At 34.1% G+C, this 12,925-nt stretch overlaps 1 protein-coding gene across 1 annotated transcript in view; it reads right to left on the bottom strand.

Annotated features, from left to right (window-relative positions):
• Nucleotides 1–10,953, bottom strand: part of DWF5 (Ergosterol biosynthesis ERG4/ERG24 family) — a 77,153-nt gene extending 66,200 nt beyond the window's left edge. The window contains exon 1 of the mRNA XM_089832981.1: nucleotides 10,730–10,953. Coding sequence (XP_089689107.1) covers nucleotides 10,730–10,902 — 173 coding nt within the window. The 5' untranslated portion in view covers nucleotides 10,903–10,953. The remainder of the gene's footprint in view (nucleotides 1–10,729) is intronic.
• Nucleotides 10,954–12,925: the final 1,972 nt, after the last annotated feature.

The following is a 12,925-nucleotide window of genomic DNA, read 5'->3' as shown; positions in this document are numbered from 1 at the left end:
TAATGTTTAAGGCATATGTTTAACATACGTTTTCTGCTGCATTATTATTAGTATATATTACTTAATAGTCTCAATGCAGATGTTTCACTACTCAAATGCTAAGTTTCTTAACAATAAAAACCAACTCCTAAAAATCTAGGTGCAATAAACAGACTTATTTCTATGTATTTGCAGTACTTTGCGTGAAAAAATAAATAAAAAGCAATTACAGTTCCATTGCAAAGAACAGTTTGCTTGCACATAAGCAAGCCTTATATCAAAAAAAATCCCTTCAATGCATCGACAAAATTCGAAATCATTAAATAGATTTCTGAAAAGAACAGATATCTCTATGAGAAGACTTTCTAAAAGATCATCTAAAAATAGGATGTCTCCAAATAGATCCTCTAGTGAATAATCTTGAAAGAGTTACCCCCAGAAAATAGCATGGGCAAAAATAACTAGTTTAGTATTTGGCTCCTCCCATTAATTCCCTGTTTTAAATTTTGCAGATCCTCTGCATTCACATAAAGAAGAGATATAAGTTGACCCGTAAGAGCCTCAATAGCTTTGTCTTCATTCTATACATTTTTTTCTTTTAAACCAAAGAAGTGAAGCATCCCTCTCATGATGCCTCTTACTTGAATGGCATTGATCCTTTTGCTGTGAACTGTCAAATAACATACTGCTGTCCTACTTACTGATAAACAGCTTCCTGAAATGGAGAGGGGAGCATAGAAGTAACATAGTGGAATGCAACAGAGGAAAATGAAGACAATTTTGAGGGAAACAATCAATCATCATTTTGGGACCAAATGGCCTTCTAGTTCAAGGCCCAAAAATTAAGTTATTGTAAAGAGGGGAAGAGGAATGGATGGATTGTATTTGGTTGATATCATCATATGTGCACAGCTATGGTACTGCTTTATGTTTATTATTTATTATTTTATTGTGATAGAGTGCATTGCTCAACTCCGAAACGTTCAAATTTCTATTTTGAGAGTTTGAAGGTCAGATAAAATATGTAACGTTTGAAATATAGTAAACTAATAATCAAATTGAACTTTTGTGTTATCTAAATACATTAATTTAGTTTTTGTGCATCATTACAAGGTTTTTTTTGCTGCATTTTGATAGGTTTTTTTTGTAACCCACGTCTGTATAAACATTTTAGACTATTGTGTCCATCTATGTCTTAGTCCACTCTCAATTCCTTTACTGTCAAATTCTTAATCTTGACCTCAATTGATGCAATCCATAACTCTTTTAGTTGGCCCTACAAAGGTGTTGCCAAAAACAATAGCTATAACATTGGCAATCATTTCAAACCAGTATTCAAGCGTGAAATACAAATCAGAAACAACAAAATCTTGTCTTACAACTTGACAAAATACCAAATAATTGTATTAGTATTGTTGACCTTCAAAGTTGTGAGGCTTACTCTTGTAAATGTAAATAGGATCTTCTGATAGAGAGATATATATGAGTTTTGATATCATTTATTAATAATTCTGATATGACAGAATGATGCTTCAGATTATACTTATATATATGATGACTGTGATATAATTCTGAAGTAGACGATTGCTGCTGTAGATACTTAGATATTTCCTTAGTGATTGATATCATTTCCTGAGCAGCATCGTCCTTTATATATTTATATGGACTTGGAGTCAAGTCCCTGTAGGAACATGACTCTGTGTGGCCAAAGGGCCGCATAGGGTCATGTCCCTACGTGGACTTATCTGAAGTATGCTTCCCTTAACAAATACTTCTGTCAGCTATTTCTACCAAGATAAATGCAGCCCAATCTTTCAAGGAAACGCACGATAAGAGATTATTATTATATGTATGTGTATTATCATGTGAGGTATATAAGAATGATTAAGGATATAATTAATATCAGAGATAAAAATGATTATGTATGTATGTGTGTGTGTGTATTACAAATTCATGTACTAAATAATATATATACTTCACTTCTATTGAAGCTACAATTTAACACTCCCTCTTAGCGAGGGAGAAGTGAGTCATCAAGGTTTCTCATATTCTCTTGATATGTACACTAGTATCAACTTCATTGATACCTATCAGGAGAATAGGTTATCTGATTTCCGACTCTTTGGATCAGTAATTTAAAGTAGTCTATCAGATGACAAAAATCACAATATCATGAACTCTATCATGACAAGTACTATGATCTCCGACACTCTAGGACAACAACTTAATGAAGTCTGATCATAATAAGTTCATTATCATGACTTCCAGCACTCCGTAACAACAACTTAATGAAGTATGTCATGATAACAAGTCTACCATTTCTATGATCGTCAACTTACAATGGTTACCTTCTGTTTATATATGTCAATGAAAGATCGTCACCTTTCATTACATATCACATGCAACTATAAGATAGTAACATTTTAATCAAGAATTTATATGAATACACATATATATTTCAAAACTGAGATCTGATTTCAGTATTTACAATCATAATTGAATCATTACAAGTTTACCTCTGAAATACTCCAATTTGGGCTTGGATAGATAGAGGTTCACTGAGTACATTAGTTGTCTGTTCATTTGTGCTTATGTATTCTAGCTTGAGAACATCTTGATCTACCATATCTCTAACATAATGATAAGGGATTTCAATATGCTTAGACCGATTGTGGAAAACTAGATTCACAGACAACTTGATGCAGCTTTGATTGTCACAATGGATCACTGTTGGTTTCAAGGGTTTCCCGAACAATCCAACTAGCAATTTTCTTAACCATACTACATCTTTGGCTCCCATGGAAGAAGCTATGTATTCTACCCCAATGGAACTTAAGGCGACTGATGATTGTTTTCTGCTAAACCAAGATATCAGTGCTGAACCAAGACTAAAACAACATCCTGTAGTACTTTTACGATTAGTAGAGCTGCTGGCCCAATCAGAATCAAAATATCCATGAGGGTTAATCTCAACTTGGTCATGCTTCCTAGTCCAATTGTACCGAGTAAGTATCGTAAGATGTGCTTGGCTGCCATGAGATGGATCTTTTTCGGCTCACACATGAATTGACTAAAGGCATTGGTTGTGTTACAGATATCAGGATGAGTGTTCACCAAGTACATTAGTGATCTAATAATTTGCCGATAGTAAGTGGGATCAGTGGGTTCTGATTCAAATCCATCATTCTTCAGTTTGTGTAAATTTGTTTCTCTAGGAATAGTTAAGGCTTTGTAGTCCATCATCCCAAACTTAGTCAGAATGTCAACAGTGTATTTTCCTTGATTTAGAAATATGTAGTTCTTCTTTTGCCATACTTCTAGACCTAGGAAGTAGTGAAAAAGTCCTAGATCTTTCATGTCGAATTCTGCTACCAGATCCTATTTGCATTTTGCTATAAGACGCTTTTCACCAGTTACTAGTAAGTCATCAACATACAATACAAAAATAATCATATCACCATCAACTATTTTAAAATATATATTGGGATCAGCTTCATTTTTAGAGTATCCTAATTTTGAAAGATAGTTGTTTGAGCATATAGTGCTTTCTTCAGTTTACATATATAAGAATTTTTGTCACGAGTGACAAATCCTTCTGGTTGTTTGATGTACACTTCTTCGATTACACCATTTTGAAATGCAGTTTTAATATCCATTGGATGTATCTTCACATCCTTTGGATGTTGCAATGGCTATGATGGTTCTGAATGAAGTGTAATGAGCAATCGAAGCAAAGGTTTCTTCATAATCTATTCCTTTCTTTTGTAAAAATCCGCGAGCTACAAATCTGGCTTTGTATTTTTCAATACTACCATCTAGTGCATGCTTAATTTTGAATAACCACTTGAAAGAGACAACTCATTTATCTTTTTAAGTCTGGGTACAACATCCCATACATCATTTTTTAGCATGGATTGATATCCTTCAATCATCACATCTTTCCACGGTTGACATGATAATGCTTCTTCAACACTTGCAGGTTTTGTTTTGATGAGTTCGGATATTTGTACAACATAACATGAATGACTCCTGATTCTCTTGTTTTCTCTTAATACTTCATCAGGTCCTACTTGATTTTCTTCTATCATTTTTCTTGCCCAAACTAGCCTCTTTTTATTGATAAGGTTTTCAATATTTTATGTATTTGAACTTGGAGGTGCAAGACTTCCAGAATCACTCTCCCTCTGATTCTCCACTATGGGATTCTCATCTAATGGTAGTTGGTTTTGTGTATGATTCATCAATGTTCTTTGAGAGATTAAAAGCAATGTTTTCTTCAAATTTTACATCTCTACTGATTTCAATAGTTCTTTGTCCAGGGACGTAAATCCTATAGTCTTTTGACGATTCACTATATCCTATAAATATGTCTTTCTTTCCTAATGGTTCTAGTTTAGTTCTCTTTTCCTTGGGAATTGAATGTATACAGGACATCCAAAGATTCTTAGATGACTTAAGTCTTGCTTATTTCCTGTGAATACTTCTTCAAGAGTTATGTTTTCTAATATTGAATGAGGGCATCTATTTTGGATGTAAACTGCAGTGGTAGAAGCTTTAACCCAGAATGAAATGTGGAGATTTTGATCATGCATCATGGCTTTGGCAGATTCTATAATGGATCTGTTTTTCCTTTTTGCAACTCCATTTTGTTGAGGATTATATGGTACAGAAAACTCCCTCTTATTCCCAATAGAGATGTAGAATTCTTTGAACTTTTCCGAAATTTATTCACCCCCATTGTCGGATCTTAGAGTTTTGATTTTCTTCCCAGTTTGGTTTTCAACTAGATCTTTAAACTCTTTGAATTTCGATAACACTTCATTTGATTCCTTAAGTTTAAGGAAGTAAATCCAAGTTTTCCTAGAGAAGTAATCTATAAAAATTACATACTAGAGACATCCACTTAGAAAAGGCATTGATATTGGACCACACAGGTCAATGTGAATAAGTTCAAGTATTGCTTTGGATTTATGTTCACTTTTGGGAAAGGACCCTTTTGTGTTTTTACCTAATGCACACCCTTTGCAAGTTTCAAAATGATCAGGTTTTAAACTAGGTAACCCGATTAGTATTTTTTCTATGGATGGTAAGGCACGAAAATGAAGATGTCCAAGTCTTCTATGCTAGATTTCATTGGTATTTGAGATTTCATGCTTTAGGGTTGGATTTTGAAGTACAAACTTTCATCTCTAAAAGCGATGGTTATTGCACTCTTAATGTTAGAGTTCTTGGGCCAGGATAGTACTTTATCCTCTTGGAATGTGATTCAATACACTTAATCTTCAAGGTCAGAGATTAAGACCAAATTTCTTTTTATACCGGGTAAAAGCAATACATTCTTTAGTTGAGGAGTGATTCATGTTTTTAGATGTATTGAACATGATGCAATCCCTTTTACCAGATATGTAGAATTATCCCCAATAGTTACTCCTTCAGAGGAGTATCCTTCAAAAGTTTCAAATTTGTCTCTAAAGCCTGTTATATGACGAGATGCTCCACTATCTATTATCCATGTATTTTTGTTAGAGTTGAGTTCACTTGAGAGGGCTAAATAGAATGCTAAATTTTTATCCTTAACTTCTGCTAGGGCTACTTGAATTTGCTTTCGTTCCGGACAGACTTTATGAGTGTGACCAAATTTGTCACATTTGAAGCATTGTACTTTGGACCAAACCCTTTTCTTTTATGTTTTGTTGAATTCCTTGTTGTTTTGTTGAATTCCCTTTCCTCTTTTTCGTTTGAATTGACCCTTCTTTCCTTTATTGTTTGCATTAGTTTGTACAGCTTGAATTTCTCCGTCTTGATGTGGACTGATTCCTCTTGAGATTAGTCTCGACTCCTCTTGAGTGGATTCATTTTTGAGTTGCTCAAAATTTGGTAGTTCAGGTCAAGAGCTTAATCCACAGATAAAGGTTTCCCAAGATAAAGGTAAACCTTTTAGAGCAATTAAACATAGTTCTTTATTATCTATTTGATTTCCGATGATAGTCAGTTGATCTTTTAATTCTGCAATTCTTTAAAAATATGATATAATCATATAATATACTCTCCATTGTTCATTTTGATGTATAGTAGTTGTTGCTTCAATGTCAGCAGTCTGCTAGTATTATTAATTTCGAATGTATTCTTAATAGTGGTGAACATCTCATATGCTGTTTTGAGGCTCGATATTGATGGGAGTATATGATCTTTGACAGAATCTATAATGATTTTCATAGCTTTATTATTATTTCTTTTCTAGGTTCTTTTGTTTCGATCATTCTCAAGCATAGACTTATTTTCCTCTATGTATCCTTCTAATTCCATTTCTCATATATGATCATTACTCATATCTTCCATGATGCAAAGTTGGAGGCCACTTCAAATCTGTCTTCTAATATTACTTGATTCGCCATTGTTTCAGATTAAAGATAATTTAATAGATTTAAATCTAAATAAAGCTGACTGTGATGCTCTATCAGTTAGGCTCTGATACCATGTGAATGTAAATAGGATCTTCTGATGGAAAGGTATATATGAGTTCTAATATCACTTATTAATAATTCTGATATGACAGAATGATGCTTCAGATTATATTTATCTTTATGACGACTATGATATAATTCTGAAGTAGACAATTGTTGCTGTAGATATTTAGATATTTCCTTAGTGATTGATATGATTTCCTAAGCAGCATCATCCTCTATATATTTATAAAGAACTTGGAGTCAAGTCCCCATAGGGACATGACTCTACATGGCCAAAGGGCCACGTAGGGTCATGTCCCTATGTGGACTTAACTAAAGTATGCTTCCCTTAACAAATGCTTCTGTCAGCTATTTCTGCCAAGATAAATAAAGGCTGATCTTTCAAGGAAATGCACGATATGAGATTATTATTATATGTATATGTATTACCATGTGAGGTATATAAGAATGATTAAGGATATAATTAATATCAGAGATAAGAATGATTATATGTATGTATGTATGTATGTGTGTGGGTGTGTGTGTGTGAATATATATACTTCACTTTTATTGAAGCTACAATTTAACAACTCTAAAGGTAGTTTAAGCTTGGAAGACACCAAGCTTCACCCCCAAGCTAAGAAATCACAACAAAGCACCCAAATGTCAAAAATCTTGCCACCTACAAAACAAAAAGTAGTGAATTACTAAGGGTTTTGTAAAACGAAAAATAGTTCCGCAAATCCACCTCCCATAGTTACTACACATTAAACCAACATTAGTTTGAAAGATGGAAAATTGAGAACTACCAACAAATACCTCTAAAAACTACTATGAAAAGAAAGGTCATAACAAATCCTCCACAGCTACAAGCAAGGCTTTAGCAAAACGCAGCAAGGATAGAAAAGCGCTAAAAGGGGTTTGAATACTTAGCAAAGGCTAGCATGCATAAAGCAAGAGGCATAAACTTCAACAATTCAACAGAGAAAATCCAAGCCCAATCTCCAACAAAACAATAAGCGAATCAACCCGAATGACACGATGAATCGCACTAACTCAGTGATCTCTCAAAAAAGCAAATTCCCAAAAAAGCTATCAAGATATTCTTTGCTTTGTTAAGACGTCTACACTCAATAGGTTGCCACGCTACCTCATGTAGAGCTTACACTGACATGTGTATTTAGCCTTGTTAGGAGCTTACAATAAAGAACTGTTATGATCTGCGTGGTTAAGGGATTTAGAACTCATTCTAAGAGTCACCTTGTTAGAGGATTCGATCTTTAGACCTGTTAGGATCCTGCACACCATGTTAGGGGATTTAACTTGTCAACCTGCTTAAATCAACAAGTGATAGGTGATCTGAATATTGTGCTTAATGCATGACAGATCTAATAAGTTCCCAACCAATGCTCCGCTCTTGATTGCTTCTAACACACTGTACTACTGTCACAATAACAAAAATTGTACTAACTGTCACTGCCTGTTGATCTTTCAGTCCCTTTTAGATTGTTCTTAAGGTGGTGAAAACACCCTAAACATGTTATTTTTAGTCAGCTCGAAAAGCAATTTAAATTTCATAAGCACTAAATTATTGAATTATGTGCCTTGATATCAGCCCACTCATAACTAACGACTTTGACTTTTCAAATAACAATATAATCTTTACCAAATTGTCAGATCCAGAGGAGTATACTATGTCGGTTACATGTTCTTCATATTTTGACTTGTAGACTTCATCAAATCTTCACTTCTTCTGAAGTTTGGGTAAATACTCTTTTAGAAATCAATACATATACCTATGATAAACATATCCTATCAACTACTCATCATAACTCATCAAGCACATTACCACGCATCCAATTTACTACATCTAACTATGTACCTGCTACACTCTATACTTAACAATTTTGGCTATTTGATCAATCTGTCCACCAGTATAAGTTATCTATGACATGTAGATCATCTTGTTTTCAGCAATAACAAAATAAGTATGATGATTCAACCAATTTAATACTTCTAACCATCTCAATCATCATCATCACCATGCCAACATCTCTATTGGAGATGCCTGAGGCCAAGCCTAAAGACTGACACAAACTAGGTTTAGGGAGGACTACCTCGGAAGGCTCAATGAATTTCTCAATGTGGCTCAGTACGACAATGGGCTTCCAAATAGCACTAAGGACTAATCTAAGGACATTCATGGATTCACATGTGGCCGTGCCTCTCTTACCCTTCCCCTCAAATTTCAAAACTACTACAGTAGAGGCATGCCGTGAACGTTTTGTGCCAGCAACAACATTCCTAATGAAGGTGATGGGTGTGGAGCACATCTACTATGTTGCCTCGTGGAACAAATCGCAGTGCTTGGTGTACCCCCAGCCTCCTTTGAGAGTAGTTTTAAAATTAAAGAGGGAGAGTAGGATTTGTCTTCAAACAACTAAAAGTCATGCTCTTATTGTGCCCCCTTGTTACTGCAAAAACCTTAGTTTTGAACCCCTCTTTTCTAAAGCAATAATTGTTTGGCTTCCCCCTCTCATAAAACCCATTTGCAAGCAGTATGAGGTGAATTTTGCATACATATATACAATTTCAATAGCTGATGTAAACCGCCAGCCTCCTTTGAGAGTGGTTTTAAATTAAAAGAGCCAGAGGAAGATTAGTATGTGTGTGTTTTTATTCGTGTCACTTTAATGAGGGAGAATATCTGTCCAACATATTATTATTTTTCAATTTTAGAGACAAAAACAGACTATATGAGAGGACTGATGGAGAGTACGTAAGCCAAGATCTTCACTACGACTCTGAGTACCAGAGCCAAGGACTGTGCTGTCCGGGATGCATACTAGCCAGAGAACAGCTGTCAAGAAGCATTTCAATTCAATTATCAATCTGCACTGTAATTGAAGAGTGGTATATGTAAACAAAAGTGAGAATAAATAAATTAAATCGATATTTAATGTGTGTCACTTGAGTGATCATGAATGATTGACATTATGAAAAGAATCCAATTTTCTACCTGCCTTTCTTTCAACAGAACAAGATGATCAACAGAAAAAAAAATACTCAAAATGCAAATTTTGCCTCAAGCAGCGCGCTCTAGAATATCCAGGGTTACAAAGGGAACTCTGATACTGTGCAATATCTTACAAACCGTATAGAAAAATATTAAACTTCAATAAAACAGATGAATGTGTCCAATGAACGACCTCACACACTAAAAACATTAGAGATTCCATAGCAGATCCTCAGCAGACATGATTAAAAAAGCTAAATAAGATTAAATATCAAATCTAACAAACAGGGTGCAACCTTATCCTAACAGAGGAGGTCACCCAATATAATACTACAGCGATTAACGCATTGAGGCTTCCATAAATGACTCCCGTATTTGATCTCGAGATATTAAAATTTAAGCAAAATGTCACATAGAAATCGGAGGGTAAAATATAAACTCAACAAATGGAATGTTAATATTAGCTGTCTGTAATGACATCCAAGGCAACAAGTACCCCACAAAGGTAAATTCTAGAAATAAACAACAACAAATAAATAAGCTGGGATAAAATTACCCAACAAGGGAAACTTAGGAAACCAAAAAAAATAAAAAATAGATAACAACAGATGAACCAACCTGATAACATGCCCAAGTGGTAAAGTCATCTAAGGCTTTCATAGTGAAGCCCTGGGTTAATTCCTCAAGAAATTTGTGGAAGTTTTAAAATTAGTGTGAAACATACTATCCAACTCGCTAGGTGACGTCTAGGACTACCAGCAAAGGTAATTTATCAGGAAAACAGAAAAGGCAACTGTAAAATACTGTCCGACTGGGTAGATGCAAACTAAGATTACCTCGCCAGGCAGTTACCAATAAAAAATGTAAGTAAACGTAAAATATCCCATACAACTAGCTAGATGAGATCTGAAATTACCACGCAGTGCAATTCACCTTGAAAAAGGGAAAAAGCAACTGTAAATTATCCCATCTAACTCACTGCGTACGATCTAAGATGGCAGCGCAAACCAGTTTACCAAAAAAAGGATAACCGTAAAATAGGCCATCCGACTCCCTATACGCGATCTAGGGTTTCAATGCAAGACAATTCACCAATTAACATAAACCAACTTCTGAAAACAAATAAAACAATAAAAACCAAATGCAGGAGAGGTTTATCACATCAGAAACCGAGAAATAACTTGAAAAAACAGTAGCATACAAATACAAACCGGATTTATGATGCAGATGAAAGGGGAACTTACCAAAAAAAACAGAAATTAAGAAGCCAAAGAAAGCGAAAACTTACAGGAAAATAACAAATGGAGGGCAGAACATGAGCAAGCTCAGCATAGATGAATATGCAACCAAAGGGGAATGGATGTTCCCATCGTCCTTCTTTTTCTTTTCATTTCCACTGCTACTTCTATTCACACTGTCATTGCCATTGTTGTTGGATTTTGTTGCTTGCTTCTTCGCCATTTTCCCGCTCAGTGTTACTCCGGCCTGCGATCCGAGAAATTGTTTGGTGATAGGATCCTCCACGAAAACTTCGGCTTTAAGTCAAGGAGGAGTGAGAAAATTCTGTATCTGTCGTCAACGTGCAAGCAAGACTAAAATATGATCCCTACACGTGAGCGGGGCAGACTTATCTAGCTCCGTTTTTCAAAAATGATTCGTTTCCCTGCTACCTAGTTTGTTTGTTTTCTTTTCTTCTTCTTTTTTAATGCATATTTTTATTTAATGAACATACAATGTAACCTGCTGGTTTGTGTGTGGACAACTCTCTGATTGATATTCCATTTGAAGGGGGTATTTTTAAAATTAGCATCTTAGTTTAAATTTATTGGGGACTTCTTGGAAGGGAAAATAACGCCCTTCATCTAGCTAAAATAATCATGCTTACTGTGAACATAGATAAAAATAGGAAAAGAAATAAGTAAAATCATGTTTATCAAAAATATAGGAAAAAATTGTAATGTATGTTTTAGTGATTTTTAAAGTTTTGGATAATAGTATTAAATTGGCTTTTACATTTGTAGATATTAATTGTGTTTATATATGTTTGTTGAAATGTTCTATAAAGAAACAGTTGCTAAGAATATGTTCATCTTGATGCTTATAATGTGTATGGGAAAAATGTTTTGTTAACAAATATCAAGAAGTTTGCTAAGCATGCATTTGTTCTCTTTTTGTCAAACCAAACCTCTATTGTTGATTTGACAATTTGGTGAAGATGATTAAAGAAAATTAATCATGTAATGGTGACTAAGATATTGATATAAGCTTATAATGCATTATTTATGGTCTATGTTACTCTTTGCATTATAATACAGATTAGAAAAAGAGATCATATATGGATCCTCAATGTGTTTCGACTTAGTTATGATTTGACCTTAAATAAAACATGTAACACAGGTTAATGGAGGTTACATTCAAGTTAGCAAAATGAGATAATGAATGTTAAAGTGAGAAGCAAGATAAATCCCTATGAATGTGCATGAAGATACTCGAGTTAGATTAAAGTTGTCTACCAAATTTTATGCTAAAATGTTTTGCTTGTATAGTAGTTGTTACATTTAGGATAACTCAGCCAATTTGAGTTATAAAATGCTAAAATGTTCTACTTGTACATTAGTCATTACATTAAGGACAACTCACCCAAATTGAGTTCAAAACAAAAGTGAGAAGAATAAGATGTCCATGATTATTATTTATGTTTAACTTCACTTTGAACTACAATTAGATTACTATGGAGGTGCACGTTTGGGTAAAAGAATCTTTCAACATGAAAGTGACCATTCAAATACTCATAAAAAATGATAGAAATGGGGATACCAATTTAGTACATGTACTCCTTGCAATGAATGCTCTCAAATAAAATCAAAAAATAAAATTTGGCTTGTCTTGAAATGAAATGAGATTTGCCATTAGATCTAGAAAAAACCTTAACTAATGCTCATTAGTTTCCAAATTCTATGCAACTATGGAAAAAACAAAAGCAATTAGAGCTGCATAGACATTTAGGTGATTTGTGCTTTATTATATTCATAGGTTTCAAATAAACCAGCTCTAGTTTTTTTTTTTTCCTTAGAAATTGTTAAAAAGTAAACTTCGAGTTTTGTTTCCAAAAAACAAAGTAAAAAAGAAGGCAATTATCCTTGTGCAAGATATGAATTATACCCTTGATAGACCTAGCAAGCATGTCATATTGTCATAAGGATCAAATTCAATTAGGCTAGTTACTTCTTTCTTTCTTAGCATTTTTTTCCATTATTGCTTGTTTCTCCTAATTGAGAGACTTTCTCCACCCGCATTAATGACCCAAAAATTTCTATATTGATCAATGTAAAAGTGCTTTTGAACAACACCTTTGCCTTGCTCTCCAACCACTAAACCATCGTGTGAGAAATATTTTGGGTAAAAACAAGCATGATTTGACAATCTACACTTCTTATTGAATTGTATGTCTTTTAACAATGGGATTTTTTTTGTTTATGTTACC

This window comes from Cupressus sempervirens, chromosome 1, assembly GCF_028749045.1.
Source record: "Cupressus sempervirens isolate cs-2001-9-10 chromosome 1, ASM2874904v1, whole genome shotgun sequence".
NCBI classification, from domain to species: Eukaryota; Viridiplantae; Streptophyta; class Pinopsida; order Cupressales; family Cupressaceae; genus Cupressus; species Cupressus sempervirens.
Note: the sequence above shows the minus strand (reverse complement) of the source record. Positions and strands in the feature narration are given on the sequence as shown.